Source organism: Prionailurus viverrinus, chromosome B4 (assembly GCF_022837055.1).
Source record: "Prionailurus viverrinus isolate Anna chromosome B4, UM_Priviv_1.0, whole genome shotgun sequence".
NCBI lineage: Eukaryota > Metazoa > Chordata > Mammalia > Carnivora > Felidae > Prionailurus > Prionailurus viverrinus.
Window position 1 is genome coordinate 101,637,186 of NC_062567.1, and position 18,201 is coordinate 101,655,386.

At 35.1% G+C, this 18,201-nt stretch overlaps 2 protein-coding genes across 11 annotated transcripts in view; one reads left to right on the forward strand and one right to left on the reverse strand.

Moving 5' to 3' along the window:
• The window catches only part of PPFIA2 (PTPRF interacting protein alpha 2), a 477,511-nt gene that overhangs the window by 79,440 nt on the left and 379,870 nt on the right, over window positions 1–18,201 (reverse strand). For all 10 annotated transcript variants that reach the window (XR_007154244.1, XM_047868603.1, XM_047868602.1 and 7 more), the window contains 3 exons: window positions 17,010–17,145; window positions 14,966–15,186; window positions 1,656–1,893 (listed from right to left, as the gene is read on the reverse strand). Coding sequence is in view for 9 of the 10 variants with exons in the window: in XM_047868603.1 (XP_047724559.1) it covers window positions 1,656–1,893; window positions 14,966–15,186; window positions 17,010–17,145 (595 nt within the window). In the remaining variant the exon portion in view is untranslated. The remainder of the gene's footprint in view (window positions 1–1,655; window positions 1,894–14,965; window positions 15,187–17,009; window positions 17,146–18,201) is intronic.
• LOC125171289 (hsc70-interacting protein-like) lies at window positions 6,443–13,962 on the forward strand. Its single transcript, XM_047868608.1, is given in 2 exon segments — window positions 6,443–6,447; window positions 13,071–13,962. A coding segment is annotated over 1 exon segment (849 nt). The 5' UTR covers window positions 6,443–6,447; window positions 13,071–13,113.

Below are 18,201 nucleotides of genomic sequence, written 5' to 3' on the forward strand. Positions count from 1 at the left end.
ATACTTTTAATATCAAGTCTGGAAATGAGCGCAGAATAGAGGACTCAATGGCTTAAGAAGGTAAATGGTTCCTTTTTTAAAAATATTGCCATTTCTCTTTTATGTTGACTTTATTGCATTGAAGTCCATAATTGCAAAGAGCCTGAATATGAAAAATGCTGCCACACCATACAGTTTTGTTTCAATTCACAATTGTAAAATTAAAGAAAAAAGACATTTATACATAATAAATTTTATAAAAATAAAAATTAAAAAAATATGTATTAGTTTTCCCTAGACGTGAGAGCATGAAATATACATATATATGTATATGTGTATTATATATATACACATAGATATATATATATTAGGTACAGTACACATTTTTGCAACATATTTATTTAAAGGTGCTATTTAGAAAATTAATTAAAATTTTTTGTTCAGATACTTTACACACATACATACACAGATACAGATATTGTGACACTTTTTATAGTAGCTTCACAGCTTTCTGAACATATGCAGAAACACTATATACACTTCATGTTCTTCTGTGGTAACATTAATTTACTCTCCATTTGTTATATTTGTGCTAGTTTTACAGTCTCTAAGCTATTATTTTATCTATTTATTTTTAATTAATTTCTACCCCCAAATTTATGTTTAATTGGAATTTTGTTTTAATAGTATAGTTTTAATATTCATTACAAAACCAGAATTTTACCTCCATAAATAGTTTAGAATGTTTAAATCTTCATTATTGTCATTTAAACACAGTTCTAGGTAATCACAGAAAAAAATAAATGGGCAGAATAGTATATGCTTTTGCGTCAGCAAATTTGAAAGACATACAGCTCCATTTACTGTGTTAAACGTGGGCAATTTACTCATGCTCTCGAACGCCCGTTACTTCTGCTTTCTATGAAAATGGTGTCCTCTGACGTGCAGATGTTATGATGGAAGTAAAACATCACGGCATTCAGTAGTCGTTCCTATCATTTTTTTTTTCCAGAGGTTTTTCTACCTTATTTTTAGCGAAGGGCACTTTGATTTTCTCTGTTATGTTCAGAGCACCTCCTAATAATTTAGGCTTCCAACTTTTAATTCCTAATAATTTAGGTTTCTGACTTTTAATTCTAAACATAAAAATAAATGAAACAAAGGATTAAAGAATAAAGAAGTGTAAAAATGTTGACATGAAATTCTAAAACAAAATTGGGAAATTGTTGCTATTGGTTTTGGTGGTTCTTTTTATTAAAGTTATATTATTTATATTATAAAAATTTAACATTTTAGGTTCTTATATTGGAGCAATTAGAACCAGTATTTTCTGTTACTTATTGTGTTAAAAGTAAAATACTCACTCCCAACTACTTCACCAAGATATCATAAGGAAAAATTTACTTAATGGTTTCCGTCACTCAGATTTCTGATGTGACATTTAGATCGCTGCTCTTCTATTTCCTTATTATGTGACTTGAAAAATTACATCTTTGTAGGCTACATTTCCTCCACTCATAATGGGATTAGTAGTTGCACCTACCACATATGGTTGTTGCGAAAAAAAGAAAAACAATAAAACACACAGAAAGTCCTTAGAACAAACACCCAATATGAATCAGCTAATGCACATGAGTCTTAATGGGGTCAAATGTTCTCTGTGCACATCATCATACCAGTGTCATGACTCCCATCCGATCCATTTCCCTGGCAGGGCTTCGCGGGGTGAGCTTTGGCGTTGAGTGTCCACTGGGGGGAGATGAACTGGCCAGCGAAGAAGCTGTAACCGAGGCAGTGATAGAGGTACCTGGGTGGACCCTTGCTAAATTCAGGCCTTCCAGGCTCACACTAGCCACCCTATTCTCAATTTCTTCAGCACGTAACTCTGTAGATTCTTTTTCTTCCTGAATTAGCCTAAAAGACACAGTTGAATTTGGATCCATTATATGCTGCTATAGTGGTAATGAGAATTCACATAACAAAAAGCAAATGAATACATAAATAAACAAATAAATAAATAACTCTGTGAGCATTTTATATCAAATCTAATGTTTTCTTTACTCAAAGGCAATATAACTTTCAATAAATTTCAGACACTTTCTGGCTGAAATTTAGAACATCTTTCTTTTCAAATGATATACAGCTCCTCCCCACTTTGACCCTCTTTCTATCTATACTATCACCTGCTAAAACCTTTAAAACCTTGCCTGCCTAGATAATTTTGCCACTAATCCTAATCTTATTTTTGTTTGTTTGTTTTTTTCCTAATCTTATTTTTGAACCGAGGTGCCAATAGATGAGACTTTTAGAAACTCAGGTCCTAACAAAGATGTTGAATCTTACCTCCCAACTGATTAAAAAGTATACTTGATAGAATCTTCAATAAATGGTCATTCATAATTATCATTTGGTCAAATAAAACCCTTACACTTTTTTTTAAACCAATACCTACTCAGCCACGTCAACTTTAAATAAGCACCACGTGGGGTGCCTGGGTGGCTCAGTTGGTTGAGCATCCAACTTTGGTTCACGTCATGATCTTATGGTTCATGAATTCGAGCCCCACATCCGTGCTCCACATCAGGCTCACTGCTGTCAGCCCAAAGCCCACTTTGCATCCTCTCTCTCCCTCTCTATCTGCCCCTTCCCCCACCTCCCAAAAATAAATAAACATTAAAAAAACTAAGCACCAGGCAATTTAATAATGTGGAGATGATCTATCCCTAGATAGATACATACATCATACTTACATACATAGTGAAAAAATGTTTTAACTGTTGATATAAATGCTTTTCAGAAGACAAAGCACTAATACTCCTTTTTTTTTAAAATAAAGAGAAACTTCAAGAATATGTATAAATGAACTATTACAGAGATGCAAAGAACAAAGAATTTTAGTGGGGTTGCATAAATACCCTATTTAAGCTGTATCTATTTGTTATAATGAAACTGTACCAGTAGGTGATTTAAAAAATGGGGTTTAGGGGCGCCTGGGTGGCGCAGTCGGTTAGGCGTCCGACTTCAGCCAGGTCACGATCTCGCGGTCTGCGAGTTCGAGCCCCGCGTCAGGCTCTGGGCTGATGGCTCAGAGCCTGGAGCCTGCTTCCGATTCTGTGTCTCCCTCTCTCTCTGCCCCTCCCTCGTTCATGCTCTGTCTCTCTCTGTCCCAAAAATAAATAAACTTTGAAAAAAAACAATTTAAAAAAAATGGGGTTTAGAGCTTCCCCTAAGACATTTTCCTCTTAACTATAAATGGCTTATTGTGATCTCCTATGATATATAATCCTTAACTGTAAGGTTATAATCACCGTAAAGTTTTATTTTTATATATTTATTTTGGAAAACTGTTTGGTGGTTTCTTACAGAACTAAACATACTCTTACCATATTATCCAGTAATTATGTTCTTTGGTATTTAGCTAAATGAGTTAAAAACTATGTCCACCCAAAACCAGCACACTGATGTTTATAGCACCTTTATTCATGACTGCCAAAACTTGAAAGCAACCAAGATCTTCTTCAATGGTGAATGGATAAATTGAGGTACATCCAGACAATCGAATATTATTCAGAGCTAAAAAAGAAGTGAGCTATCAAGCCATGAAAAGATATGGAAGAACATTAAATGCACACGACTAAGCAAAAGAAGCCCAATCTAAACAGACTACATATTATATGACTCCAATTACATGACACTCTAGGAAAGGCAAAAACTATGAGGCCATTAACAAGATCGACGGTTGACAGAGGTTGGGAGGGGGAAGAGATGAATAGGCAGAGCACAGAGAATTTTTATGGCAGTGAAAATGTTCTGTATGAAACCATAATGATGGATACTTGTCATACATTTTGCAAACCCATAGAATGTACACCACTAAAAGTAACCTGTACTGTAAACAATGGAATCTGGGTGATTATTATGTGTCACATAGGTTCATCAATTGTAATATACTACTGTGGTGAACGATGTTGATAATGGGGGAGGCTGTGCATGTGTGAGGCCAGGGCATACATGGGTGATCTCTGTACCTTCTTCCCCTCAACTTTGTGTGAACCTTAATCCACTCCAAAAATTTAAGTAAAAAAAAATATTGAGCAGACTTACTCTTTTTTTAATGAATATAATTTATTGTCAAATTGGCTTACATACAACACCCAGTGTTCATCCCAACAAGGAGGCATATTTACTCTTAATTATAATTTTTCAGTTCCACAAAGAATATGAATTCTGTTACTCTGAAGTTTATTTTCATGGATGCACTTTAAGTTCACCCAGAGGAAAGCTTAATCAAGTAACATAGCACAATATTATTAATGTTTTAAACACATTCCAAAGGAAACACTGTCTCCTCTTAAAAAAAAAAAAAATTTGTACTTTAAAATGATTGGTAGGAGGGGCGCCTGGGTGACTCAGTCTGTTAAGCGCCCTACTTCAGCTCAGGTCATGATCTAGTAATTCGTGTGTTCAAGCCCCGTGTCCAAGCTGTGCTGACAGTTTGGAGCCTGGGGCCTGCTTAGGATTGTTGGCCTCCCGCTCTCTCTGCCCCTCCCCCACTCAAGTTCTGTCTTTCTCTCAAAAATAAACAAACATTTAAAAATGTTTTTAAGGGGCGCCTGGGTGGCGCAGTCGGTTAAGCGTCCGACTTCAGCCAGGTCACGATCTCGCGGTCCATGAGTTCGAGCCCCGCGTCAGGCTCTGGGCTGATGGCTCAGAGCCTGGAGCCTGTTTCCGATTCTGTGTCTCCCTCTCTCTCTGCCCCTCCCTCGTTCATGCTCTGTCTCTCTCTGTCCCAAAAATAAATAAACGTTGAAAAAAAAAATTAAAAAAAAATAAAATAAAATAAATAAAAAAAATAAAAAATAAATAAAAATGTTTTTAAAAATGGTGGGAAATAACTCTTCTAAAAAAGTTTTTTTCTAAAATTAACTGTAGTTATTAACTCTAGGCATTGTATTAATTGTAAAGGAACAGTCACACCTTGAGGAAAAAGCTGAGTAAGAAGTAGACTGAAGTTTAATTAAATAGGAAATCGAATGCTACCTTAGATATTCAGTTCATTTGGAAAAATAAATGACAATCCATTTATCTTTAGAATCTGGATGTAGTTACAGAAAGTAAAAGAACTAACAAAACAGACACCCTCTGAAATGTCCCAGTGTGTTGGGGAGGGCGTACCATATACAAAAGGATGAAACAATGAGTAAGACCACAAAAGCAAGGGAGTCAAAATAGTAGCTAATTAGCTACTATATATATATATATATATTAATATATAGTATTACATATATAATATATATTTATTATAATATAATATAATATAATATAATATAATATAATATAATATAATATATATTAACGTTTATTTATTTACTTTGAGAGCAGGAAAGAGAGCGTGCATGTGTCAGTCGGGGGGGGGGGGGAGAGAGAAGAGAGAGAATCCCAAGTGGATTCTATGCTTAGCACAGAGCCTGATGGCAGGGGCCAGTCTCAGGAGATCACAGCCTGAGCCGATATCAAGAGTTAGATGCTTAACCACCTGAGCCACCCAAGTGCCCAGTAGCTAACTACTGATGCACAGATTAACTAACAAACAGGGCACTGGCAAATGAAGTAACTTGATCTCTTCCTTTAAGAGAGATTAGTGAACAGTGAGGAAACCAGAAAAGAGGCATTTTTTAATGCTTAAATTAGTTTGTGAAAGAAGAAAAATCTTAACCAGAAATAGATTCTAGCTGGTATGAGCAACTGTTTTTATGAAGATGCCTATTTCTCTTTTTTATTTTTTAAAAATAAACGGGGTTTATTCATTTTGAAACATTCAAAATGAATACATGCACTATTTATTCATCCAAAATTCAAATGTTTTAAAGAAAAATAGAAACATAACTTTTACATTTACACAATCATCAAACAAAATATTTGTATCACAGCACTTAAGTAGCAAAAATTTGCTAAAAGTTGACACTATTTCTCTTTTTTATATTGTTTTTAATTTTAATTCCAATATAGTTAACATGTAGTGTTATTTTAGTTTCAAGTGCACAGTATAGTAGTTCAACAACTCTATGTGTTACTCTGTGCACTCTAAGTGTATTTATTCTTTAATCCTTATCACCTACTTCACCCCTCCCTTACACCCTCTCCTCTGGTAATCATTAGTTTGTTCTCTACAATTAAGAGTCTGTCTCTTGATTTGTGTCTCTCTCTTTTTCCTCTGGTCATGTTTCTTAAATTCTACATATGAATGAAATCATACAGAATTTGTCTTTCTCTGACTGACATTTCATTTAGCATTATACTGTTTAGCTCTATCCATGTTGTTGCAAATAGCAAGATTTCAGTCTATTTTTTATGGCTGAATAATTCTCCAGTGTGTATGTGTGTGTGTATGCCATTTGTTCTTTTTTTAAAATAAAAAAAAATTAAAGTTTATTTACCTATTTTGAGAGAGAGAGGGAGAGACAGTGAGTAGGGGAGGGGCAGAGAGAGAGGGAGAAGGAGAATCCTAAGCAGGCTCCACACTCACTGCAGAGCCCAATGCAGGGCTCGATCTCACAACCATGACATCAGGATCTGAGCCAAAATCAAGTACTGGCTGCTTAATCGACTGAGCCATCCAGGGACCCCTATACCACTTGTTCTTTATCCATTCATATATCTGTGGACTCTTGGAGTGCTTCCACACTTTGGCTACTATAAATAATACTGCAATAAACACAGGGGTGCATTTATCCCTTTGAATTAGTATTTTTATATTTTTGGGTAAATACTTAGTAATGCAATTACTGGATCATAGGGTAGTTCTATTTATAACTTTTTGAGGAACTATTTTCCAAACTGCACTAGTTAGCATTCCCATCAACAGTGCCCAAGGGTTCCTTTTTCTCCACATCCTCACCAACATTTGCTATTTCTTGTATTTTTGATTTTAGGCATTCTGACAAGTGTGAAATGGTATCTCTCTGTGCTTTTGATGTGTATTTCCCTGATGATTAGTGATGTTGAGCATCATTCCATGTGTCTGCTGGCCATCCTGCATGTCACCTTTGGAGACCTGTCTGTTCATGTCTTCCGCCCATTTTTTCAATTGGATTATTTGTGTTTTGCATGTTGAGCTTATAAAAGTTCTTTATATATTTTGGATACTAACCCTTTATTGGATATGTCATTTACAAATATATTCTCTCATTCAATAGGTTGTCTTTCAGTTTTGTTGATTGCTTCCTTCACTGTGCAGAAGCCTTTTATTTTGCTGTAGATCCAGTAGTTCATTTTTGCTTTTGCTTCCCTTGCCTCACGAGATATATCTAGAAAAACGCTGACATGACCAATGTCAGAAATTACTGCCTATGTTGTCTTACAGGATTTTTAGGGTTTCAGGTCTTACTTTACATCTTTAATCCATTTTGAATTTATTTTTCTGTACAATATAAAGAAGTGGTCCAGTTTCTTTTTTGTTTTAGATCTTTAATCCATTTTGAATTTATTTTTCTGTACAATATAAAGAAGTGGTCCAGTTTCTTTTTTGTTTGTTTGTTTGTTTGTTTTTGCATGTAGTTCTCCAGTTTTCCCAGCACCATTTTGTTGAAGAGATTATTTTTTTCCCCATTGTATTTTCTTTCCTCCTTTTTCTAAGATTAATTGACCATATGCCTGTGAGTTTATTTCTGGGTTTTCTTTTCTGTTCCGTTGACCTATGTGTCTATTTTTTGACAGTACCATACTGTTTTGATAACTACCTGCTTTATAATATAGCTTGAAGTCTGGAACTGTGATCTCTCCAGTTTTTTCTTTTTCAAGATTTCTTTGGCTATTTGGGGTCTATTGTGGTTCCACACAAACTTTAAGATTGTTGGGGCGCCTGGGTGTCTCAGTCGGTTAAGCATCCGACTTCGGCTCAGGTCATGATCTCATAGTCCGTGAGTTCGAGCCCCACATCAGGCTCTGTGCTGACAGCTTGGAGCCTGGAGCCTGCTTCGGATTCTGTGTCTCCCTCTCTCTCTGACCCTCCCCCATTCATGCTCTGTCTCTCTCTGTCTCAAAAATAAATAAAACATTAAAAAAATTAAAAAAAAAACAACTTTAAGATTGTTTGTTCTAGTTTTGTGAAAAATTCCGTTGCTGTTTTGAGGGGGATTGCATTGAATTTGTAGACTGCTTTGCATAGTAAAGACATTTTAACAATATTTGTTCTTCCAATCCATGAGCATGGAATGTATTTCCATTTCCTTTTTTTAAATTTTGTTATTTTTTTGTCTTTCCATTTCTTACTGTTGTCTTCAATTTCTTCACCATTGTTTTATAGTTTTCAGAGTAGCATCTTTCACCTCACTGGTTAAGTTTATTCCCAGATATTTTATTATTTGTAGTGCAATTGAACATGGGATTGTTTTCTTAGTTTCTCTTTCTGCCGCTTCATTATTAGTGTAAAGAAATGCAAGAGATTTCTGCACATTGATTTTGAATCCCACCACCACTTTAGTGAATTCATTTATCAGTTCCAGTAGTTTTTTGGTGGAGTCTTTAGGGTTTTATATATATATAGTATTACGTCATCTGCAATTAGTGAAGGTTTTAGTTCTTCCTTACCAATTTGGATGTCTTTTCCTTCTTTTTGTTGTCTAACTGCTGTGGCTAGGACTTCCAGTACTATGTGGAATAAAAGTGGTGACAGTGGACATCCATGTCCTGTTCCTGACCTTAGGGGGAAAGTTCTCAGTTTTTCCCCCATTGAGTATGATTGCTGTGGGTTTTTCATATACAGTCTTTATTATGTTGAGGTATGTTCCCTTTAGAAATACTTTGTTAAGGGTTTTTTTAAAATTTTTTTAACGTTTTATTTATTTTTGAGACAGGGAGAAACAGAGTATGAACAGGGAGGGTCAGAGAGAGGGAGACACAGAATCTGAAACAGGCTCCAGGCTCTGAGCTGTCAGCACAGAGCCCGACGCGGGGCTCGAACTCACGGAACACGAGATCATGACCTGAGCTGAAGTCGGCTGCTTAACCGACTGAGCCACCCAGGTGCCCCTAAGGGTTTTTATCTTAAATGAATGTTGTACTCTGTCAAATGCTTTTTCTGGATCTATTGAAATGACCATATGGTTTTTATCCTTTCTTTTATTGATGTGATATATCACATTGATTGATTTGTGAATATTGAGCCACCCTTGCATACTGGGATGCATCCTGGGAATAAATCCCACTTAATCGTGGTGAATGATTTCTTTTAATGTATTGTTGGATTGAGTTTGCTAGTATTTTGTTGAGGATTTTTGCATTTTTGTTTATGAAAGATATTGCCCTCTAGTTCTCTCTCTCTTTTGTGTGTGTGTGTGTATACACGTGTGTGTGTGTGTGTGTGTGTGTGTGTGTGTGTGTGTGATGTCTTTATCTGGTTTTGGTATCAAGGGGACACTGGATTTGGAAGTTTTCCTTCCTTTTGTATTTTTTGGACTAGTTTGAGAAAAACAGGTGTTACCTCTTCTTGAAATGTTTGGTAGAATTTGTCTGTGAAGCCACCTGGTCCTGGACTTTTGCTGGGAGTGTTTTGATTACTGATTCAATTTCATTGCTGGTAACTGGTCTGCTCAAATTTTCTATTTCTTTCTGCTTCATTTTTAGTAAGTTACATGTTTCCAGGAATCTATCAATTTCTTCTAGATTGTCCAATATATGGGCATATGATTTTTCAAAATAATTCCCTTACAATTGTTTGTGTTTCTGTGTTGTTGGTTGTTGTTTCTTCTCTTTCTTTTGTGATTTTGTTTATTTGGGTCTTCTTTTGTTTTTATGAATCTGGCTAGAGCTTTACCAATTTTGTTGATCTTTCCAAAGAACAAGTTCCTGGTTTTACCGATCTGTTCTATTGTTTTTGTTTGTTTTTGTTTTTGTTTTTAGTTTCTGTATCATGTATTTCTGCTCTAATCTTTATTATTTCCTTCCTTCTGCTAGTTTTGGGTTTTGTTTGCTCCTCTTTCTCTAGCTTCTTGAAGTATAAAGTTAGATTGCTTATTTGAGATTTTTCTTGCTTCTTAAGTTAAGCCTGTATTGTTATAAACTTCTTTCTTAGAACTGTTTTTGCTGTATTCCAAAGATTTTGGATTACTGAATTTTCATTTTGATTTGTTTCCATGTAATTTTTTATTTCTTCTTTGATTTCTCCATTGACTCTTTCTTTGTTTAGTAGTATGTTATTTAGCCTACACATATTTGTGCTCTTTCTAGATGTTTGTTGTGGTTGATTTCTAGTTTCATAGTGTTATGGTCAGAAAAGATGCATGGTATGACTGGTTTTTCAAATTTGTTAAGACTTGTTTTGTGGCCTAATATGGGATCTATTCTGGAGAATGTTCTATGTGCACCTGAAAAGAATGTGTATTCTGCTGTTTTTGGATGAAATATTCTGAATATATCTTTAAATCCATCTGGTCTCATGTGTTATTCAAAGCCACTGTTTCCTCATTGATTTTCTGTTTGGATGATCTGTCTTTTGATGCAAGTTAAAGTCCTCTACCATTATTGTATTGCTACTGATTAGTTCCCTTACATTTGTTATTAAACCTTTTATGGATTTGAATGCTCCCATATTGGATGCATATTTACAATTGTTATGTCTTTTTGTTGGATTGTCCCCTTTATTTCTCATATAGTGTCTTTCTTTGTCTCTTGTTACAGTCTTTGTTTTGGAGTCTATTTTCCTGATATAAGCATTGCTACAATGGTTTCTTTTGACATTCATTTGCATGATAAATATTCTTCCATCCCCTCACTTTCAATCTGCGGGTGTCTTTAGGTCTGAAATGTATCTTGTGTAGACAGCATATAGATGGGTCTTGATTTTTATCCAATCTGTCACTCCATGTCTTTTTATTGGAGCGTTTAGTCTATTTATATCCAAAGTAATTATTGATAGATAGATATGTATTTATTGCCATGTTGTTACTTGTTTTGTAGTTGTTTTTGTAGTTTTTCTCTCATCCTTCTCTTTCTCTCTTTCATGTTTTGTTGGCTTTCTTTAGTGATATACTTGGATTCCTTCCTCTTTATTCTTTGCATATCCATTACTGGTTTTGGACTTGTGATTACCATTAGCAGTCAATATTAAGTTGATGGTCGCTTACATTTGAACCCATGCTTTAATCCTCTCCACACCACATTTTAGTCTATAGTGTCATATTTTACATCCTTTTATTTTGTGAATCCCTTGACTAATTTTTACAGATATCTTTTCTACCTTTAGTTATGGAGTTTTTTCTTCCAGTCTTCTAATCATCCTCTGGGTTATTTGCACTGACATGAGTGTTATCTAGTTGTTTATGGAATGAGGCAAGGTCCTCCTACTCCACAATCTTTCCATGATTTCCAAGATTCCTGTGTCTTTTGAATGTTGCTATACACTTAAATTATATGTACTTCTTAATTTCTTACAAATTAGCAACTATATTAAATACATTACTAGGGTCAGCAAAGAAATATATAAAAGGACAGTAGTTTGAACATACTATTTATCAAACTTAATTAGCCTAGGTCAAGATTATAACTGGGCTTTACTATCTTAATGTAACAAAGCTGAGTTCCTAGAGGGAAACAGATTGTTATTGAGGGTGTGTGTATTTATTTTCAGAGAAAACAAATATCACAGAGATATATACTTGATTTCAAATCTATGCAGTGAGTTCAACCATTAACTGCAAAGCATCAAAAAGTGTTATTTAGTTTGAATTTACATTCTATATTCCTTCTTTTTCTTTTTTTTAAATTTATTTATATATTTTGAGAGAGAGATAGAGGGAGACAAGCACATGAGCAAGAGAGAGAGAGAGAGAGAGAGAGAGAGAGAGCACATGAGCAGGGGAGGGGCAGAGAGAGAGAAGGAGAGAGAGAGAATCCAAGCAGAGCCTGATACAGGGTTCAAACTCATGAACCATGAGATCATGCCCTGAGCCAAGATCAAGAGTCAGACACTTAGCTGACTGAGCCACCCAAGCACCCCTATATTATTTTTTCTATTTATGCTAATCTATCATTATGAGGCACTTTCTATTTATCAAGAAAAGTGCCAAGATCTGGACATAAAACAGTGAGCAAAGCAAGATCCATTTCTTGTTTTTATATAATTTACAATCTAATAAAGGTAAGGAACTGAAGGACAGTAAAACAAACTGAAGGTCAGAAGAAAGAATGGTGGAGATGTTCATGGTGAGTAAGGGTAAAGAGGGTGAAATGTTAGGGCACAAGGGTGTGGAATGAGGATAATGTTCCAGAAGAAAGGAACAGCAACAACAAAGGAGAGAACATGGAACATTCAAAGAACTGGAAGTCATGTTTAATGGGATATAGAATAAGGTAGGTGAGAAAGTTGAGGCAGATGGGGCATTATAGACCATATGAAGTATTGTGTTCTTTATCTTAAAAGCAACTGAAGGGGTTGAAAAAGGGTGACCTTACATAAGCAAACTGGGTTTTAAAAAGTCAGATGGGGAACCCGTATATCATGAAGAAACCAGGCAGAAACTATTATTGTCATCTAGATGAAAACTTATTATAATGCCCAATAGGGTGATGATAGTAGAGAACTGGATAGATTTGAATCATATTAGGAGGCCAACAGATTTAGCTAGAGCCAGAAAAACAAAAACATTGTTCAAAATAGTAAAATACTGTTCATTTGTTGAAAAAAAAAACAAGAATAGTTTCTCAATGTTCAAAAGAATATAAATCCACTTGACACAGCTGGGTTCTTCACTGAGGTTAGTTAAGTCAATGATAAGAAAAAGAAACTATGACCCTTCCACACAGTCACGCTGATCTAGTACTCTCGCCTGGAATCAGGCTGAAATCTTAGCCTTGCCACTGACTGGACCATCGACCCCCACAAAGTGAGTGAGCGTCAGGCCTTCATAAAAATGAGTAAGCACTATCTGAGTGTACTGCACAGTGAGAAAAATGTGCTTCCTGCGGGAGTGGGCAGAGAGCATGGGGGGTAAAAATACCACCTTCTACTCATAAAACTAAATCAGAAGACAATAAATATCAAGGAAGAAAAAACAGATAGTAAGAAGGTGGAGGAAAGAAAAATACAAAGACAGACCATCAAGTGAGGAGAGTGATCTAGAAATTAACAATGAAGGTATGATTGAACCAGATACTGATGCCCCTCAAGAAATGGGAGATGAAAATGTGGAGATAACCCAGGAAATGATGGATCAGGCAAATGATAAAAAAGTGGCTGCCACTGATGCCCTAAATGATGGTGAACTATGGAAAACCACTGACTTGTTCACACATGCCATTAAGCTGAATCTTCGCTTGGCCATTCTGTATGCCACGAGAGCCAGGTTCTTCATCAAATTATAGAAGCCAAATACTGCCATTTGAGACTGTGACAGACCTATTGAAATAAATCCTGACTCAGCTCAGCCTTACAAGTGTAAAGGAAAAGGACACAGACTTCTGGGCCATTGGGAAGAAGCAGCACATGATCTTGCTCTTGCTTGTAAATTGGATTATGATGAAGATGCTAGTGCAATGTTGAAAGAAGTTCAACTGAGGGCCCAGAAAATTGCTAAACACAGGAGAAAGTATGAGCAAAAATGTGAAGAGAGAAACATCAAAGAAAGAATGGAAAGGGCTAAGAAGGTTTGGGAAGAACACGAGAGAGCTCAGAGGGAGGAAGAAGCCAGAGGACAATCTGGAGCTCAGTATGGCTCTTTTCCAGGTGGCTTTCCTGGGGGAATGTGTGGTAATTTTCTTGGAGGCATGTCTGGAATGGCAGGGGGAATGCTTGGAATGGCAGGAATGCCTGGGCTCAATGAAATTCTTAGTGACCCAGAGGTTCTTGCAGCCATGCAGGATCCAAAAGTTATGGTGGCCTTCCAGGATATGGCCCAGAACTCAGCAAATAGGTCAAAATATCAGAGCAGCACAAAAGTAATGAATCTCACCAGTAAATTGTCAGCCAAATTTGGAGGTCAAGCATAACGCCCTTCTGACAAATAAAGCCCTTGCTGAAGGAAAAGCAACTTAGATCACCTATTGGATGTCGCAGTAACACAAACCAGTGTACCTGTGACCTCCTGGTGGAGAAAGCTGGAGTGCTGTGAAGATAATCCCCACCCCTCTGCCCCACATGCAACTGAAACATTTTATAGTGGTTTTCCATTAGGGTATTCATTCAGATAATGTTCAGATAATGTTTTCCTACTAAGAACTACAAACTGTAAGCATTTTTTAAAACCTTAAAAATATTTAAAAACATATTCAAAGGGTGTGTTAATCCTTACATTTTTCTTTACTAAAAAAAAAAAAAAAGAGAGGACTATGATCATCATTGGGATTCAAGAAAGTATATATTGTTAAAGTTGAAATTATCCAAAAAAAAGAGAGATTATCTTAGTGACAATATTTCTCAATGTTTGAATTGTTAACTTATACAACTTAATTCCATAATTAATCTACTCTTTGGAAGCCATCTAATTATCAGTGTGGTGACAGTACGTTTTTTTTTTTTTTTCATATCTAGTATACAATAATTCAGTCATAGTTTCACTCTGATGTCTATTCTACTTTTAAGGAGCTGGCTGCACATTAATTGCATGCTATTCAGTACCTTTACTGTAGTGTTAAATGTACCTTCAAAATGTACCTTATTACCACAAAATAACATTTAAATAGATTTTAATTTAAAAGGCAACTTAAAATTCATCAGAGAATATTTTATCTTTACCTTATGCTTTTATATTGCCCTAAAATCATTAGTTTACCTATGTTTCATATATTTTCCTTATAAAGATTGTTCTAATTTTACACAGGACATGTATAGATATCCTAAGAATCTTGTGAAAATGCACATTCTGATTCAGTGTAGTGTGAGGTCTCAGAGTCTGCAGCTCCCAAGTGATGCCAGTGCTTCTGATCTAATCATGATATTTTTAGGATCAAGGTTTTCTAATCCCTTAAAACCATCAGTGATAATTGAACTCACCTGATTTCTTTGTTGATGGCATCCAACTGTTCTTGAAGCATCATGGCTAGAGTCTGGGCATCAGAATGACCACTTGGCGAGAGAAGATCCATTGAGCTAAAAATAGTTTCTCGGTCATCATCATCAATATCAGACATTTCAGTGTCACTTTCAAAAGGGTGGCTGCTTAGCACTCCAATTTGCTGAGTTCTATTCCACTCATGATCCCCAAGAGATTTCACCTGAATGGTAAATGAGTAATTATTGTACATATCTTATTGCTCATTATCAAAGCAGTAGTCTTAAAAAATCAACTTGCACACACTCTTTTGTAGCTTACTTAGGAAAAGCGGAACTGATTATTAAAATTTTAATGTATTGTTTCAATAAAATATTTCTTTGACATCTTAAGTAATGGCAGGTACTAATTGTCAGCATAAATATCAAGATTTTAATAGGAATAATTACGATAAACTTACACATGATTTCTGGTTTAATGTGAGGTATCAATTACTTTAAAGCATCTATGTTTGAAACATTTTCCTTCTTTCTAAATATAACAACCTCTATTCACTTGTACTGATGCATTTCCATCTCTTATACTAATTAGTCTTACTTACACTTTCTTGTTACAGGCTGACTACAAATATTGCCACACAAATTATATAATAATTCTCTCCCCAACATTCATTTACATAGGTTCTAACAACATATTATTAAAAAAATATTAATTTCATCTCTACTCTTCTGATCACTCAAATGCTTCATTGATTTTTTTTAAGCCCAAGGCACACTAATTTACATGGCTATGTTTTTTTTTTATTTGATATAATAAATCCCTCATGTGAATGAAAAAAATAATTTTGTAAATAATCTGAAACACCCAATGTGGGGCTCCAACTCATGATCCCAAGATCAAGAGTCGCATGCTTTATTGACTGAGCCAGCCAGGTGCCCCAGTGAAAATCTTCAGTAAGCAACAGACCAGCATTTTTCAAGCTGTGATCTGAAGGTAGGAGAGGAAGGAAAGTAAGAAAGAATTTTTTGCATTTAAAAAAATGTTTTTCATTTTTGTGATGATGTAAAATGATTTTTTTGGGGGGGGGGGAGGGGGACCACATGATTTTGCCCTGAGTATTTAAGATTGATGACCTGAATTAGTATTTGTGTCACAAATTGGTTTCGTACAAGTGGCACTAGTTTATTTGGCATATGAAAAGAACCAAGATGGATTTGATTTAGTCTTCCTCTGTTCACTTCTTTATTCATTCATTTAACAGATATTGAATGCCTACTATGAGGGATTAAATTATGCATGACATGGGTACCAATTAAAAACCATAGGGCATCCAAGAACCTGTGTACAAATGAGGACAAGTAGGTTATGTAGTATTTGACACATAAAAGTGGTTGGGGAGAAAAAGCTATACTTAGGGCACAAAGGAACTATATCACTTCAGTATAAAATGCAATGAAAAACTTACAATATACATAGCTTGCAAGTTAACTGACTGAATGAAAGACAGCTCTGCAATTTATCAGAAGTTCTCCATAAACACTTGCAATAGTGTGTGTACATTTTTCTCGAAGTTTTATTAAAATAGTAATTCTACTTAAAATATTTAATTAATTTTAATTGACAATATGAATGCCAATGCATAAGTGCCCAAGCAAACCAAAAGTCCATTTGTGTGGCAATACAGCATACTGGATAAAAGCATGGAATTTGAAACAAATAGAGGTTCAAGTTTGGATCCTCTCACTTTGCTGGCTGTGTAATTAATGTTGAGCACTTAAAATTTCTGAGCTTCAATCTTTTTATGTCTGCAGTTGACATAAAAATAGTACCAAATTCATAAGGTTATGTGGATACACACATGGGAAGTGTATAGTTCAACTTCCGGCACACACGGGTAGTTTTACATTAGTTATAGTTTAAAAAAATATGTCATGCTTGAAACTAAAAATGCTAGCATTTTAAATTCTCTCAGTATTAAAATTCTATCCAAAATGGAACAGTATATTTACTGAGAATCATCAAAGACTTGAAATAAAAAAAATTAACCTTTGGCTCATCTCGTCGTACACCCATGCGGCCTCTCCTGGGTCTTCTTATTACTTTAGTTGTTCTGTAATCAGTCTGGCTGTCCACTAGGGATCCAACAGAATACCGCAACTCAGCTGAGGTGTCTAGATGAGTTCTGGAAAAGGGAAAAATATGACATATGCTCAATCTCAAAAGTTAAACTTTCCAGCAAATCACTATGAACTGCTCAATTTTCAATAAAGAATAAAGTATAAAAAAAGGAATAAAACATAAATGCTCAAGAAAAAAGAAAAAAAAATCACAGAACAAAACTGGTGAATTGTCATGACTCTTTGGGGTCTCTTCTGAGGCTTAGGTCAGAAACTGGTTTCAGGTCCATTCTTGAAGGTCAAGTGACCTTGTCTGTTTAAACAGAATATAAAACATCTGTCTGTTAATTATCGTTTTCAAATGTGGTAGTAAAATAAAACAAGTTAAGATTGACAACCAAAATCCACTGGCTTAAATTCTGGCAAATAGGATAAACAAAACTAAATAGAATTGTAGTTGAATTATTTAGTGTACATACCAATATATGTTATTTATTGCTGTGTCTGTTTTAAATATTTCCCACTAATCTAACAGTAAAATGTGTAAACTTTTGGGGTCCCAGAATTCTCTCTCAAGGTGTTCTATTTTTCAATTTAGGAAATTAACAAAATACTTAAAATTAAATGGACCCAAGGTTAATAATCTTATTTTTTAAATATAATGGGACCTACCACCAGGACAATTTTTCAGCTTTTGATAAGACATTGTTTCAAAAATATAAAGAAAAATATTTTGATAAGCACATTTGATTCTGAAATATGGTTAGAGATGAAATAGTTGCAAAATTCCAGTTGAAAAATATCATCACACTGGTTTTCAATAAACACTGTAATCAAAGTGTAATAAACATTTTGCTACACATGTTATTTATATATAGATTTATAGCAAGTTCAGTTTATTGCTATAATAATGATGATAATAGTGACAGCATGCTGTCCTATAAAATGATCCATCATCAGTAGGAAATATGTTTAACACTGTATTTTCTCTCGAACTTGGGGCTCCTACTGATCTACTGTGCTCTGTTAGTTCCTTTTGTGAAAAAAAAAAGAAAAAAAAACCCTAGCATTTCCAAACTATTGGCAAGATCAGAAAAGGTTACGTGAGGTCTAGATTTTTG